General features: G+C 40.0%; 1 protein-coding gene across 2 annotated transcripts in view; it reads left to right on the top strand.

Annotated features, from left to right (window-relative positions):
• LOC109418256 (uncharacterized) overlaps window positions 1-17,028 on the top strand; it is a 47,102-nt gene extending 30,074 nt beyond the window's left edge. For both annotated transcript variants that reach the window (XM_029864808.2, XM_029864812.2), the window contains exons 7-13: window positions 4,803-5,148; window positions 5,213-5,348; window positions 5,410-5,548; window positions 5,611-6,138; window positions 6,207-8,297; window positions 8,411-8,878; window positions 15,969-17,028. In XM_029864808.2, the coding sequence (XP_029720668.2) occupies window positions 4,803-5,148; window positions 5,213-5,348; window positions 5,410-5,548; window positions 5,611-6,138; window positions 6,207-8,297; window positions 8,411-8,878; window positions 15,969-16,519 (4,259 nt within the window). In that variant the 3' untranslated portion in view covers window positions 16,520-17,028. The remainder of the gene's footprint in view (window positions 1-4,802; window positions 5,149-5,212; window positions 5,349-5,409; window positions 5,549-5,610; window positions 6,139-6,206; window positions 8,298-8,410; window positions 8,879-15,968) is intronic.

The following is a 17,028-nucleotide window of genomic DNA, read 5'->3' on the forward strand; positions in this document are numbered from 1 at the left end:
TGTCAAAATTTTAATTAAATTTTCGTCATTTTCGTCAATAAGCGTTGTAATTCCTCAAAAATGCTTGAAATGTATACGACAACAAATGCTATAGCAATTATATCCCAATTGTCTAATCAATTTCTGCTTAATTTTTACCTTCTTATAGTTTTGAGGGGTTCCTAGCAAGTAATTTCAAAGAAATGTGAGGAATAAACTTGCCCGCACATTTTCTATTCATTAAAAAAATCAAATAAATTCTCCAGGAAATCCTCCTATCAGGAAGATATAGAAAACAAATTCTTTTATTTTTAATTTGTTCATTTTTTAATTTTTCCAGAAATTTTAACAAATACTATTTAATAATTTTTGCTCGCAGTAAATCCACGAATTGGGCCGAGTTCTTTCAAATAAGGCTCAAGAAAGTCTACCCTGAAATTTCTATAAGACCCAAAGGAAATATCTGTAATAGTTTTCATATAAATCTATTAAGGAATTTGTTCAATAAACCTCTGAGCATTCCATCTCAATTTCTTCAATATAATATCAGCTTTGACTAAAAAATGCCAGGAACTTGCACCAATGTTTCCCCATTGAGGTTCTACTAGAACTGACTAAAAAAACTGTATGTGCCTACAACCATTTTCGTTCATTGATTTAATACCTATTTATCTAGTTCTGCACAATATCTGTTAACAGTTGTATAAACATGCAAATGTTGGTGGAGAAGGTTTTCCTGAAAATGTTTTTATGCGGTACTCCAACATTTTCTGAATCAAGTTCGGCTCACAATTTTTGGCCGCTAACTATTTTTTTTGCCAAAAGTCACTATTTAGTCACTTTTTGCCATTTGTAAGTCACTATTTGGTCACTATTTTCGTGAACTTGGTCACTAAAATAACTATTTCAACCATCAATCTTTGCTACCAGCCCTGCAATCATATTTTGGTCTAATTATTTTTTGAACTATTCGTCCAGCATAGAAGAAGAGCTGAAGAAGATTTCACTGCAAAAGGATTCATCTTAAATTTTTGGCAAATTTTAGAAATTTCGATTCTTTTCCATACTAACGCAAACTGTAAACTTTGAGCTCCGTTTTCTACAATGCCTACTTTTGTCGATTGTGACTGTTATGCAGTTATGGGCAGAGCAGCAAGTGCTCAAAATAGGTGCTCCTGTCTAGATGATCCCAGACCCTATATGTAGTTTTTCAGTTTTAAGGGCGATTGAGTCGATTTACTCAAATTAAAAAAACGTTCTCAGTTTTTGCTCCAAATTTGGCATCATAGGGTTTTGACCCCATTCTCGGCACTACAGGTAAACAAAATAGTGCATTACTTAAATTCACAACAAAACGACAGTTTCCGTCCACTTCTTCCATCTGATTCAGATACCCTATTGCGTGAACTTGTTGTTAACAGTGATTGTTGTGAAGATTTTCTGTCGGAAAGTTGATTTTGAACGAGATTCCAACAAAATCAAATGGGAAATCATCAATTATCATTGTATGTTTATGCACTAGAAAGTGAAAATCATTGTCAGAATGTAGGCTGAGATGGAAAAAAATGCAGGTGAGTTTTTTTTATCACGTTTTATGATCGTGGTAAGTTAAAAGAACACCACATTCATTACAGAAGCGATACCAAACCAGGAGCGAATGTCGAGCCAGATCAGTGGATTCCCAAAGGATTTTGAAGAAATTGTTACCATGCTGATTGGAAGCAGGACTACCTGGTATACCTATCGTTTGGTTAAGTGAATAAAGCACAAAATGTGTATCATACTTCTGTTGTTTTACTATCTCAACGCATCCCCTGACCTCCACTGCTTCAGCTGTGGATCCTATACTGCTTTGCGCACTTGCAAAAAAATATATTGCTTAATCATAAGCAAACGGTTCCTCCATGAAAGACTAGTTAGTGATTGTGGGCATTATATAAAAATGGGCAATAGGGGTAGGCGGGGCATAATGAGCAGGTGGGGCATAATGAGCACCTTGTATTTTCACTGTAAATCTTCAAATTAACAAAACAAATTGCTTGATTGTAGCCTAATTATCTATAATCCAATGAGTTGATGACAAAACATTAGTCAAAAAATCCGTTTACCTTGAAAAAATAAGCAAAATGCGTAAAGTGGTCATGTACTGGGAAAATATTATAAAAATCAGGTGACCTAAAATAAGGTTTTGGGTATCGAAATCAACTTAGTCGGCATCTATCGATTTTCTTGTTCAATAGGAACCAACATGTAAAAAAAGTTCTTATTCAGCTAACATTAAAGCTTATACACCCGATTATTTTTTGCACGGGTCGTTATTTTGCTATAACTCAGTCTTCGAACCAATTCTCATGAAATTTTGTACACTGATAGTACTGATCGTGCCTACATGTGTACGAAATTTCATGAGAATCGGATGAAAATCGACTGAGTTATAGCAAAAACAGTGGCGATTCCCTAACCTCAAATCTACCTGTTCAACGAACGTAAATTCTTGAATTTTTTCATCAAATTGGCTTGTAATTTGTAAAAAATGATGAAAATAGTCGTTTTCGTCCATTTTCAATTTGATTCTGGTAATGAATTTCTCGCAAATTGAAGTTTTAGGGTCGTTGAACAGGTAAAAAGTGAGGTTACGAGACGCCACTGAGCAAAAACCCGACCCGTGCAAAAAAAAGAATCGGGCGTATAGACAAATCGAACAAACGTTTGTTAAGCTTAAAAATTAAATCACTGCTCGCGTAAGAGTCGAATATTCTATTATGGCTTATTTACAATGTAAATAACATCGTTTCAGTATATTATTCCACATACATTTTTGTTCAACTATGATTGTTGTAAACAAGCAGTTATTCAACATACATGTTTATTTATGACTTCGAATTGTTACTTGGGATTTCGGTACATGATTTCCGTAGATCATCTGCATCTACGAAATACTCCAGGGAATGCAGCTAAGCTTTCAGAGTTAGTATTTATTATTGCAATATGTTAACGTGACGTGCAGTGTATATTGTCTATCCGGTTGGAAACAAGACAGACATTCAATAAAAAATTACCATTTTCTTGGTCCACAAGTGTCGCAACTGTTTCGCATCTAGTGCGCTGTGTTAATGCTGACAACAACGGGAAGGATGCGCACTACTTCTGACATGATTGAAAAACGTCGCGAGTTTGGTCGCGTCGCGACTTGATTGCGCGATGTCCGGTTTGGTGGCGGCCCGACAATATAACAAATCCGCAGAACACAAGTTCTGTTTAGAATCTAAATAATACTCTCAATAATACTTCTGAAGCTAAACAGGAAGAAATATTTCAAAGCTATTAGGAACATAGCGCTGAATAATTGGCCTAAACAAATCAAAATCCATACCTCTGTTTGAAAATTGTCAGAATTCTTCAGCTCGTTTCTTGTCACATAACCCACCCGGTGTACCACAGCTGGAAACAGTCTCGTCAGGCAGCTCTCTTTTCTTGAATAACACCATTAAATGGGTACACAGAAAGACGACATGCGCAAATGATATTGTCGGGCCGCCACCAAACCGGACTTCGCACAATCAAGTCGCGACGCGACCCAACTCGCGACGTTTTTTAATCATGTCAAAAGTAGTGCGCATCCTTCCCGTTGTTGTCAGCAACACAGCGCACTAGATGCGAAACAGTTGCGACACTTGTAGACTAAGAAAATGGCAATTTTTGATTGAATGTCGGTCTTGATTCCAACCGGATAGACAATAAGCAATCAATTATAAACGCTTTTTGTATGCGTTTTGTTTCCTCTCATATCAACCAGTTCGATAGCCTAGTGGTAGCGTGCGGGCCTGGTGATTTCAAGGTTCGAATCTGGTTGCCAACAGAAACTTTTTTAATTGTAAATTGGGTCCAAGGTAGAATTGAATAGGGTATGTGTGCCATCAGTAATCTCACGCTCCCATATTCATCCTATTCAAAAACAAGCGATTACGGCACCGATTGATTCCGCTCTTTTTGTTTTCATGCGTGCTCAGTTCCAACAATAAAAAATACAAAAACAAGAAAAAAAAAATCCTTCAATCCTTTGTTTTTCGTAGGATGAAAATGGGAGCCACATGCTTAACAAGGGAACCAATACCCTATATTAATCTGTGGAGATGAAACAAAACTCAGTCTGCACAAATTTAGTGGCGCTGTGTATTTAAATTGACCCTACAGAATAGTAAATTCAACCACAAGTCTTTCAGTGTAGGTACTATATTGTTCCAAGCATTCCACAAATGCTAGGTAAAAAGCTGTATTAAGTCTGTTGGAGTGGAAAATAAGTCTTAATAAAACTTTTTTCTTATGTCCACTCAATTACACATATATTGATGCATAATACATTAGCTAAAAAATATTTCAGGTCAACGATAGTAGCAAATTAAGACATCCAGAGTTCTATAAAATCTATTTCAGTGAACGCTATTTCAAACAAGCTATAGCTTAAATCAAGTTCAAAACTTGTATTGAAATAGACCAAAGCCAACACCAGTTTCAAATCAAGCAAGACGACTTTCCTTGTTCATTCGATATCATTTGAGCGCGTGTGATCAGTGTTTGTGTTGGAGACAATCATCCAGTAAGCAATCGGAGAAGATGTACACACCCAGTGTTCACTTCAACCCAGATGGACTCGTTAGCATAGTTGCACAACGAAGAATGTTCCCCATAGTGGTTTGTAATGTCCTCTCGCTATATTCCCACCACCGTGTCTCCAGAAAAAAAAAGAAGTAATCTACACACAAAGAAAAAAAAACCCTCCTACAATTTCCGGCAAATCGCAACGTTTTACTCGAATCTTACAGAGAAAGCCCTGGGTGAAGCAGTTGACACAGACAGCGCACCTCCACCATTGGCAGCCGGATCCAGGGATGTCGATCTCCGTATTCCACCTCCGGGTCTGATGAAGGATGTTTCCGACAGCAGCGCTGTGGTAGCGTCGTCGGTGGGATTGCCCATTGTGGCTCCTCCGGTCACCAGTGGTCAGTCTGGGTCGAGTACGGTGGCAGATGCCGCGTCAGCAGCAGCCGCAGTAGTAACAACTGCCATTGGCGCAGCTTCACCAACGGAGGCGGCCATCAAGAAGCGACCAAGTAACAGCAAGTTGGAAGAACCGTCAAACAAGAAGTCCAGGTCGGAGAAAATCGATATGTAAGAAGGGATCGGGTTAGGGTTGATTAGATTTGAGTTTTAATTGAATAAATTTTGTTCTCAGTTTGTTTGGCAGCGAAGATGTTGATCTCAGGAAACTAGCGGGACCGATGAATCCTATCGAGCCGATTACACCTCTACCGCCACCACCTCCAATCATTTCGGAAGTCACGCACCCATTGATGCAGGACACTCCTCAGGTTTGTTATTATATTTAACGAAATAGTTGCAGAAATACATGAAAATTCTGATTTGTCTTAGGTTGAATCTTTGGAGATACAACACGGTGCTCCTACGTCTAAGTCAGCTCTGGAAGCGGTTCGGGCCAAGATTGCCGAGGCCACGAAGAACAAAGATCGCGATAAGCTAGGTCGACCGTTGTTATATAACAAACTATCAGGTAATGTCGTAATGTATAGGTTAAAATCATGCAATGAATTTAACCATAACGTTTGATTGCAGATGATCCGGTTGAACGACGCCGTTCGTTGAATCAGCCCAAACCGATGGATGTGGATCTACGGCAACAGCAACAGCACTTCCTTCCGCCGGATCCGATTGGCGACGAAAACTCCCAGGATGGTATGAACGCCAACATCAAAACTATCATCGCTCAAGCCCAAGAGACGATGGAGAAGGGCGAACTCACCCCGGAGCAGTACAATATTTTGATGAAGCAAGTGATTCAGCTGAATGAGACCCAAAAGATTCGACAGGCTCAACGTATGGAAATGATGAAGCGCAATCAGCAGCCGATGATAGGGCCAATGTTGCCAGTGGACGACAATGCTAATTCGCACAGCGGCGAAGAAATGGCGAGTTTCAGTCCCAACATCAATGACGATGCTGGGTTGAAGCCCAATGTTCCGGCGGGCCCTGGGCCTATAATGAGTAACGATTTCCGTGGAAAAATAACTCCGATGGATTCGGGCTCAAAATTGGAACCTCCGTTCGCCAATGCTGGTCCGCCAGGCGACATGAGACTAAGAGGTACGTCCAAAATAAAGAGTTTGCTAGTAAGAAATTAATCACTAATTTGATAACATAACTTTTTTCAGATCCTCGTCGTCCGCATGATGCACGCTTCAATCCTCAGTGGGGAGTCCGAGGACCTATGCCTGGTCCAAATGTGATGCCAGGAGTAGTTGGTCCACCGATGATGAACCAAAGACTACCGGGACCTATGATGCACCCTTGGGATCAGACGCCGTTCGGAAAGATGAATCAAAATGTAGTTCCTCCACCACCTATTGGACCACGTTTCCCACCGATGCCCATGAATAATGGACCCCCGGGCAATAACATGCTCGTCCCTGGAGTCCCCAAGCTGAATGATAGCGTTAGAACCATCAATATCGACGGTATTCAACGGGAAATTCGATTCTACGACGATATCGCTGTGATCTTCATGAGCTGGGACGAACCGAAAGAAATCGGTTTCCAGAAAGGTTCCCGAATGGTGGTTGTCGATGACCGAGATTCCTTCGAGCTTAGTTTTAACGATTGTTACAAAGCCATCACCATTGAGAGCAAGGTTTACCAAATGAAGCTGGGTGCTCCAACCAGGGAATTGTACATAGATGACCGCTGGTATGAATGCTACTTCGGCGATCCTCCGACAAACATCGTACTGGATGGAATCAATCGTGTCTTCAAAATTAGTGGCCCGGCTCCACAGGTGAAAATCGGTAACAGTCGGAATGATCTAGTCGCTGGAAAAATCAACATGATTGTCAATGCAGAAATTATCATTCCGGTATTCCTCGATTCCCAAATGCAAACCTTCGAAATATATGGTCAAATGCACAGGTTACAGTTTGCTGACTTTCTGCTGACGGTGATAATTGATGACCAACCCTTCCTAGTGGAATTTGGTGGTCTACCGAAGGTGTTCAAGCTCAGAGGGAAAGATTTCTACATTCGGTTCACCGCTGTTCCGAAAGTGGTAGTTCCTGGACGCGTTTATATCAGGGATATGATTCGTACGCCACTTCACCGTGACCTGCGAACACCTCCTAGAGATCAGAATCTTCTGATACCATTCGTCCAGCCGATGAACAGCATGGTTCCGACAATGGCTGCTCCTTCAGTGCCTTCGTTGTTCCCGGCAGGAGCTGCCATGCATCCGAAGACATCAGCACCTGCACATCCCACGGCCACCGGTTTGGATTACCTGACCAATCTAATGCCGCATTCCTCGCCGCACACAAACATTTCAAACAACTTGGCGGGCTACCAAATCCAATCCGAAGATAAACCAACCCCACCTATAACAGTACCTGCTGCCGCGCCAGCGAAACCCGCCGCTTCCGGAGGGTTGAATTTACCCATTCTCCAGAATCTCAATATCGAAGAACTTTACGCCAAGATCGTTGCTGCCGGAATTATCGGAAAAACCTCCGCTACTCCTGCTTCTACGACCGCTCCGTCCACTTCTACCACCACTGCATCCTCTACTGCCTCTAAATTGGATAAAGTCCTTGAAGAAGAAGTCGAGGAAATCGACCCTGTGTTCCTGAACAAGCCAGAAACGCTAAAACGGCGTCAATCAGCAATTGTGGCGCAACTGTTCCTTGGCATGCAATGCAGCAGTTGTGGCGTTCGATTCCCACCGGAACAAACCATGAAGTACAGCCAACACTTGGACTGGCACTTCCGGCAAAACCGTCGCGACCGGGACTCGGCTCGTAAGGCTCACTCAAGAAAGTGGTACTACGACGTGTCCGATTGGATCCAGTATGAGGAAATCGAAGACCTGGAGGAACGCGAGAAGAATTGGTTCGAAACGCAAATGACCGAGCAGCTGGAGTTCAACGGGGACGGAGAGTCCGGGAGCGGTCGACCGGGCGCGGAAACTCCACCACCAAGCTGTCCGGCTGGATCGGACGAAGCGAGCAAACGCTGCCACATGTGCCATGATGAGTTCCAACAGTTCTATAATGAGGAAACGGAAGAGTGGCACCTGAAGAATGCGATACGCGTGGAGGAGTGCACGTACCATCCGCTCTGCTACGAAGACTACAAAGCATCACTAACGTTGGACGAAACGGCTTTGAACGCAACCAACGAGGAGGGAGAAGCAAACAAGACTGATGATGAAGTTAAGGTGAAACGAGAAGCGGTCAGCGATAACGACGATAGCGTGAAGGGTAAGTTTGTTGCAAGATATGTTGATTTCAATCGTTTTACACTCACATACGGTTAAGGACAGTTAATAAAAAAACGGATATGTTATTAACTGCAATTCATCTTTTCTTCACAGAAATCACCATCGATGACGACGACGATGTGATTGTTCTGCCACCGTCGGAGGAGGTCGTAACGGAAATTCCGGACGACGACGACATCGAAACGGTAGATTCGCATTCGACGGCGGACGAAACGCGAGCCACATCCGTAGCTACGGTGGGCACCGACGAAAACAGTAAACCGTCCAGCGAGGCAGCGGCGCAACCCGTTGCTGAGCCGCCCGCACCCCGCATTATCGAAACGCGAATCGATGACGATATCGCCATTCAGGAGCCCTCGATCGAGAGGATCGACGTTAACGATTTGGACGACAGTGATGCGCAAGGGTGTTCTTCGGCTGCGCTAGCGGACGAAAGTTCGCAGATGTCGGTAAAGGTCAAGGAAGAACCGAAAGACGACGACGAGGTGGACGAAGAGGACGAACTGTTCGAGGATGTGGGAACGATCGAGTCCTCGATGGTGGAAAGCACAAAGGAAACAGGTAAGATTGATGGGTGATATTCTGTGTAAGAGATTTTGCTTCTTGTTTGTAAAATTGTTGTTCATTTTGCGGATTATGGGTAAATTGGACAGATGAACAAATTTGATTAGTATTTAAAAAAAAAGTGGTATGTACTGGACAAAATCTCGCAAATAAGATAAAAATCTTATAATAATAGTCGAAAAAATGAAAGGCCTCAATCCCAAAATGCGTTTATCGACAAAAAAAGAATAACGCCACAAAATGCAAAAAATACAAGACCGTTTTAATTACTGCGTAGTCGCATATTGAGAAACTACACTCTACGTTGAATTTTCCAAATCTTTTGTAAGTCAGTTGTTTTTTTAGTGTTTTTTTAGCAATCTACCTATGATTAACTAAGGTATTTTATTCAATTTCTAATAATTACGTATGTTTTGTTCAATATTTCGTCATTCATTGATTCGATTAAAGGTACTAACATTACAAATTTACAGTGAAATTGCTAGATTCTCACTTTGTTCAACATGCCCCAACTATCTAGAATATTATGATTTTTTTCGACTTTAAGATTTGACCCCTTGAGGTACATCTCTTTTAACATTGGTTAACGATATTTACGCGCTTGAATCATTGTCAGTCATTGTCCCGTGTACCCATAATCTACAGAAATGTTTGAACGTTTGAACACGGAGCATAGATGCAGGTGTAGGTAAGTAAATAAAAATATTCCTTATATTAGGGGAATTGGGGTTAATATGAACACCTCAAGCGTTTGGCGTCGTTTTCAACAGAAATATGTCAAAATCCCTATTTTTTGCCATGTAATATCGTAGATGGTATTATGTTTTAAGTATTCTAGGAGAAAAATTTGCTCAAAAATACACTTCTTTTATTATTTTTGATTAGCTGCTGAAAATCTCTTTAATCAAACAAATCAATCAATCAATTGATTAGCTGTCCCGGCAAACGTCGTTCTGCCTGGCTACTGTGCTCTATGACAGTCCGGGCCTGGTAGCGAGTCACTATTTAGTGACTTGGTCACTATTTTCGTGTAAGTCACTAAAAAGTCACTATTTTCAGCATTTTTCAACTAAAGTCACTTTTTCTGTTAAAAAGTCACTATTTTCAACTATTTTCAATGTCCTGTGAGCCAGTGAGTAAAACAAGAGGTGATGAAGAGTTTAAAATAGTGAAAATTAAGCTTTGTGTTACTGGAGACAATAAAATGTCTAGTACGTATATGTAGATCTGTTGACAAATTTATCAATCTTTGTAGACAGACTGACTTTGATTATTAGGGTTGTCTTTTTGCATATGGTTCGTTTGACTACACTTCAAACAACATTTTGTGATAACATCCTCGACAATAACAAAAAATCGTAGGTTTTTTACTACTGATAAAATTAATTAACCATTTTTAGAATTCTTGCCGAAATTCTTAGCGGAGTTTACGTTAAAATTTTCAGTCAGCATTTTGAAAACCTTGTGTTGCTGTTATATATACATGTAGGGTAGCGAACCACTTGGGCAGCGGCCGGTATTTTGGGCACTCTTCGCTATAACTCAGTCAATTCCAAACCAATTGACTTGAAATTTTGTACACGGCTAGATACTATACGTATCTCATCGCGTTCCAAAAAGTGTGTCAAATTGGTTCAGAATTGGCTGAGTTATAGCAGAAAAGTGCCCAAAATAGGGCCGCTGCCGAGATGGTTCCATTTCCCTATTTACTTATTTATGAATTTCTTGCAAGATCTTCCGTATAATATTCTGGTGCAGTGCCTGGAAGAAATTATGGCAGATTTCGTTAGTCTCATAATATTCTTCAAGGAATGTCTGACAAATGCAATCCTGAAAAAGAATGGTTCACTTCCTTAAAAATCCCTGGAATATTTTTTCTGTGAAATTCCTTAGTACTTCGCAAACATTTTCGTTAAAAAAAATATTTAAATATAAAGAATAACTCTGTTTTTGGAAAATATTCGTTGGCGAAATACTGGAAGACTTGTACTTCTCCTGTAATGGCACGAAGAATTCGCTAGGAAGTTAAAGGTAATATTATGGGAATTTCACCTTAGACTTTTTAAATATGAGATAAAGATGTACGCCGCGAAATACTTCAAGAATTCCATAAAAATTTCCTTATTACTTACTTTTATTGGTTCCCACATTTTTTATTTTATTTTGAGAAAATTCTTGCAACAATATTCAAAAAATAATACATGAGAAATTCTTACTAAAATTCTCTGTGCAAGTGTTTCATCAAAACAGGAATTTCGCCAAAAAATTGTTAACCAGATTTCCAAAGATTTCATAAGAAATTCCACATTCGAAGCATCGCCATTCCCTAGTACACACCGCCACGAACTACGAAAGTTATAACATTTTTATTTTCATTAAAAAGAAACCTCAGAAATTTTAGCAAATATTCCTCCAACAGGTTACCGTGGAATCAGACTATGTACCACAAGTACAAAAAAATACCGCAATTATGTTCATAGAAATCTTTTCAGAGGTTCATTCGCCACCTCTGAGCTTTTCTTCTTAAATTCTTTAGATAATGTCGTTCAGAATTTCTTCATCAACCAGGGTTTGGCCAAAAAATCATTCAATGACATCCGTTTGAACTTATTCTGAAAACTTCATCAAGAATTTTCAAAAAAAAAATCCATCAATGTGTTCCAAAGTTTCTGCCGGTACCGACATAAGAATTAATGTAGGCAACACAACTATTTATCAACCTCATGTCCATTTGAATCCATTTAGTTCTACATAATATATGCTAGAAAATTGAATATATACATGCAATTTTGTACATTTTTTTGGAATAAGCGTGGAAGTTTTCTCTGGAAAATGTTCATTATGCGATACTCCAGGGTTTTTTGAATAAAGTTCGTCCTAAATTGTTTGTGCCAAATGTCACTACTAAGTCACTTTTTTGCTATCTGTAAGTCACTATTTGGTCACTATTTTCGAGAAATTGGTCACTAAATTAACTATTTCAACCATCATGTTTTACTACCAGCCCTGATGACATGTTCAAACTTTCTCATTTTCGGTGCATTCGCGATAGATTTTGTCAACTATGTTTTCGTACGAACACGTCAGAGTCCTGCACGAATGAAACACTGAAAGAATGGTGTAGATCCGTTGGCCCATTCCCGAGCCTATTCGTGACATACAAACACCATTCCACTATATATATATATATATATATATATATATATATATGTATACTACCGTGAATCGCATATCAGTCCCATCTTTGCTGGATTTCCTATGCAAATGGGACAAATATGCGATTCACGGCAGTATATAGATTAAAAAAAAAATAAAGAAACCCGAGAAACGAAAAAAGTAAGGGTAAAATGAACAATCGATGGGGGTTAAAATGAACACATATTCAAAAGATAGTTTGAACGTATAATTTCGATATATTCAACTGCATATTAGCAGATTTAATATAGATTGTATGTACTACGCTTTTGAAACATCTTATGTAAAGTTTGAAACGTACTGATATTAATATTTAAAAAAAAAAATGAACTAAAACAGACGGATTTTCTAATAATAATCTTATTTTATGCAATTCAGTATCATAAATTGTGGAGCGGACCTGGTTGGATGGTTAGAACGCTTGACTATCACGCCGAGGACCTGGGATCGAATCCCACTCCCGACATACTCACAAAATGTGAGTTCTTCCTTCGGAAGGGAAGTAAAGTGTGGGTCCCGAGATGAACTAGCCTAGGGCTAAAAATCTCGTTAATACAGACAAAAAAAAAAAAAAAAAAAAAGTATCATAAATTCTATTTTATATAACTCATTTTGGTATCATTTGGTGGCCAATTTTTCCGAACTAGTTCATAATGCAACTGAAATGAGTTGCATAATCAAAAATAATTTCATAATGTTCATAATGCAACTCGTTTGGGTTGCATTAAAAATATTATGCAACTTAAATGAGTTGATGAAAAAACCATTGCATAAAATTTTGTATGGAACTCGTTGCAAAATTCGATTTACCCCCACGCTTTGTTTGGAAGTTTTTCCTGAAATTTTATTAAAACCATTACCTATTTTTTTTCTCCACTATATATTTTCATTTAGGAGTAGATTGTTGTAATGTGATATCGCAAATGTAGAAATTCGCGATTGTAGAGATCGGCCTTAACTACGATGAGCTCAGTTTTACATCAGACTATCTGGTTTGCATGATTTTCGATATTTTCGTCATTTTTAAGTGGTTTGGTTAATTTTTAAGTCCAAGATCAGCAGAAGTATAATAATCTACGTTATTACAAAGAACCTAGTTGTTAAAACATTACAGAATTACGCTAAATGCTGTTAAACAACACCCTGTTCATTTTACCGATAATTCCCCTACTAATGCTCATATACAATCAGCGAAGCAAACAAATTGATCGGATTTCCTAAAAAACCGCATTCCGTTTAGTGAATCTGAATCTCCCATTTCCTTATTTAGGCGATATTAATCTGCAGGCCTAAAATTCAATCGCTTTGTCCAAATCACCAGCAAGATGTCTTACTCGCAAGCTCTTTGTTCCTTCTCGAGCAGAGTCTTATAGCAAATTGAAAACTAATTTTGATGTTGTGATATTCCAAACTTTGATAACTCAGGTTGTTGTCGTTTTGGTCGTTTTAACGGTTAAAACATCAACAATAAGAACAGAAAAATGTCCCTGTGAAAGCAAATTGAAAGCAAAGTTTGAAATCAAATTAAGAAAAGAGAAACGGATATCAAAATGTGATATCAATTTGTTGCTGAATACAAATCATGTTTTCGATTTGCTGTAATTTTGTTGTTAGACTTTGCTCGGGTTATTATCTGTAGCGGCTCTAGCGTCCCAGGAAAACTAGAAATGTTTCAGCACTGCAATCTGTCACCTTTCTTGTGAACGGTTTGTTCATCTCTCTCTCTCTCTCTCTTCTTGGCGTAACATCCTCATTGGGACAAAGCCTGCTTCTCAGCTTAGTGTTCTATGAGCACTTCCACAGTTATTAACTGAGAGCTTCCTCTGCCAATGACCATTTTGCATGCGTATATCGTGTGGCAGGCACGAAGATACTCTATGCCCAAGGAAGTCAAGGAAATTTCCTTTACGAAAAGATCCTGGACCGACCGGGAATCGAACCCGTCACCCTCAGCATGGTCATGCTGAATACCCGTGCGTTTACCGCCTCGGCTATATGGGCCCTTTTGTTCATATCTTTCTCTTTCAAATAGACGCCTTCTCTAGTGTTGGAGTATATTCAATATGTTAACTTCAAAAAATAACTTCTCAATATGTTACCATTGCACCAATTTGTTCAACTGCAAGCGGCAAAAAGTGCCCTGCAGTTTCTGCGTCACAACAAACTGCTAAAAGGTGATCAAGTAGGACATTTGAAGATCGTCAAAGACTTCAATTTAAACTAAGATATTAAAACAGTAGAGGATTGGATGATAACGAAGACCAACTATGATGTTCCCTTTAATGTGGTTAAACCAAGCCGCAATATTTGGGATTCTGGTGGGCCAAGCTTACGTCCAGGTTCTATTGTATTTTATACTGATGGGTCTAAGATGGGGGAAAATACTGGTGCTGGAGTTTTTGGCCCAGGTATAAGTAAAGCTATACCAATGGGATGTAGTCCCACTGTGTTTCAAGCAGAGATTCAGGCCATATTAGAGTGTGCTAATACTTGCCTGAGGAGAAATTACAGATTTGCAAAAATCTGCATCTTCTCAGACAGTCAAGCTGCTCTAAATGCGCTAAGGGCATTCACGTGCCAGTCCAAGCTAGTGTGGGAATGCATTCTTTCTCTGAAGCAGTTGGCCAGTAGGAACGAAGTAACATTATACTGGGTGCCCGGCCATTGCGGAATTCAGGGAACTGAAAACGCCGACAATCTAGCCAGACAGGGTGCAGCATCGAGCTTCGTAGGCCCTGAACCATTCTGTGGAGTTCCTGAGTGTACTCTTAGGACGAAACTAAAAATATGGGAAATGTCTATGGTAGAAACCAATTGGAATGCCACGGATACATCCAGACAAGCAAAAAGATTTATAAGACCTAGTGCAGCAAAAGCCAGGACCATACTAAATTTAAACAAGAGAGACCTGAGGGTAATAACGGGCCTGATGACCGGTCACTGCCCCAGTAGGTACCATCTACACAAGATTGGAAAAATCCAATCATCTGAGTGTCGTTTTTTTCAAGGTGAAAACGAAACCGCTGAACATTTACTCTGCAGCTGTGGAGAGCTATCCAATCAAAGGTTGTCAATATTTGGAAAAGCGTTATTAGAGCCCTTGGAAGTTTGGCAAAGTAATCCTAACAGGGTAATAGACTTTATAAAACGAGTTGTGCCTAGTTGGGATCGAGTGCTATACCAACCAATGTCCATCACAGCTCAATTGTGACAGGATAATCGAGTAGCACCAAATTAAATATGGGTCATACCACAATATTCCTAAATAATGGACGCAGTGGTTAAAAGGCTCTACAGATGAGGAAAAAAAATAGTGATGGAGTGTCTTTATAATACCGTCTGTGTACCACTGCAGCAGCCGCTCATGACCCAATACCCGCTCACTGTTGCAAAAATTAAGTTTACACGCATAGATACACTTTTTGTGTGTGCACTGTGTAGATATTCTTGGACAACATATATTAAATGAGTGTTAAAGGTTTTTCTGTAAAACTGTTCAGAATGGTCTTCCCCACTTCTTTTCCCTGTGTCATTAGCGCCATTCAGGTGTTTATCGTAGTACGGCTGTCACCTTTCAACACTTTCTCTTATACCTTATTATTGCTATATTACTGTTTTGGCTCATATCAATCATCACTTGGAAGATTCGCTGAGCTTTTATTGCAATTTATGCCTTTCTTGCAAGTGGTACAACTTCTCTAACTCGTTTCTGCAAGCCTGTTCTTACAGAACGGATGGACTGTTCTAGAAGCAATGATTCTTGAAATTCGCTGAAATTTTGAAGCAGGCGTTTTCTCTCAGTCAGTCGCAAGAAAACTGTATGATGTACCCCCAAGTACAAACAATGAAATTAATGCATAAATGTCCAACACTTTCTCCACTCGGTGTCTAGACACGGTTGATCTGGAAGCAGTAGACTCGCCGACGCCTCCACTGGAAAGCACCAGTCAGACCCAGTTGAAGCATTCGATCGATGGCAACGTTGAGCTGCAAGACAACCTCACGACCGGAGTCATCACCAACCGAATCAAAATCAATATCACAAAGGCAAAAACAACTACGGCGGCAGCGGCCAGCACCAGCACGAGTACAATCGACACGACGACCAGCAGCGGTGGATCGAGCATTGCCGTACTGATCAGCGGCGGAGGCGGAAGCGGAACAGCGGCCAACTACGAGCATGACGACCTGCTGTACGGTAACCTCGATGACATCCACGGCGGCCACAACGACAGCAACAGCAGCAGTGTGATGATGAAGATGCATGAAGATGAAGAATTAGAACAAGATGCTAACAATAAAGGCCTGGTCAAGACGCCGACCAATGAAGAAACGACTGATATTGATTATGACTTGAAGCCGAGTCTGCGGGGCATTGTGTTCACCCGGCAGCCTCGCGTGGAGAACGGTTTTGAAACTTCCGGTCTCTGCTCCATAATGTAAAACGGTCAAAACTTTAGGACACGGTACTTGAACGAAATTCGAAGCAAGTGTGGCGATAACCAAAATGTGATATTAGGTCATTTGCCCTCTCTAGAACGGCATGCCCAAGGCACCAATCAGCGCGGGTTAATGACTCATTATGTATAGAAGAGAAACAAGCTATTAGTCATCTAAGTCAGTACACTAGGATCGAATTGAACTGTTTCTTTGTTTTAAGAAAGTTCACAGTACTATCATCAACAGAGATACAAATAGAAACAAAATCACACTTTTTACCCTAACATTAGAAATTGCTGTGTAGTACCATGGCTCTTCTAGGTTTAAGTCTTGTAGTTTTGAAGAAATATGAGCGAAAATAAATGGAATCATACCCTTCTCCCCATCTATCCCCATATCGGGCCCCGGAAGTCTCCCGCCAAAGCGACGGAATCAAAACTAGACAAGAAACTTCTCCAACGAGAGGATAGTGCAACCAAGGACTCTTGCGCGTAATAAAACCATGAATTTCA

Source organism: Aedes albopictus, chromosome 3 (genome assembly GCF_035046485.1).
Source record: "Aedes albopictus strain Foshan chromosome 3, AalbF5, whole genome shotgun sequence".
Lineage (NCBI taxonomy): Eukaryota > Metazoa > Arthropoda > Insecta > Diptera > Culicidae > Aedes > Aedes albopictus.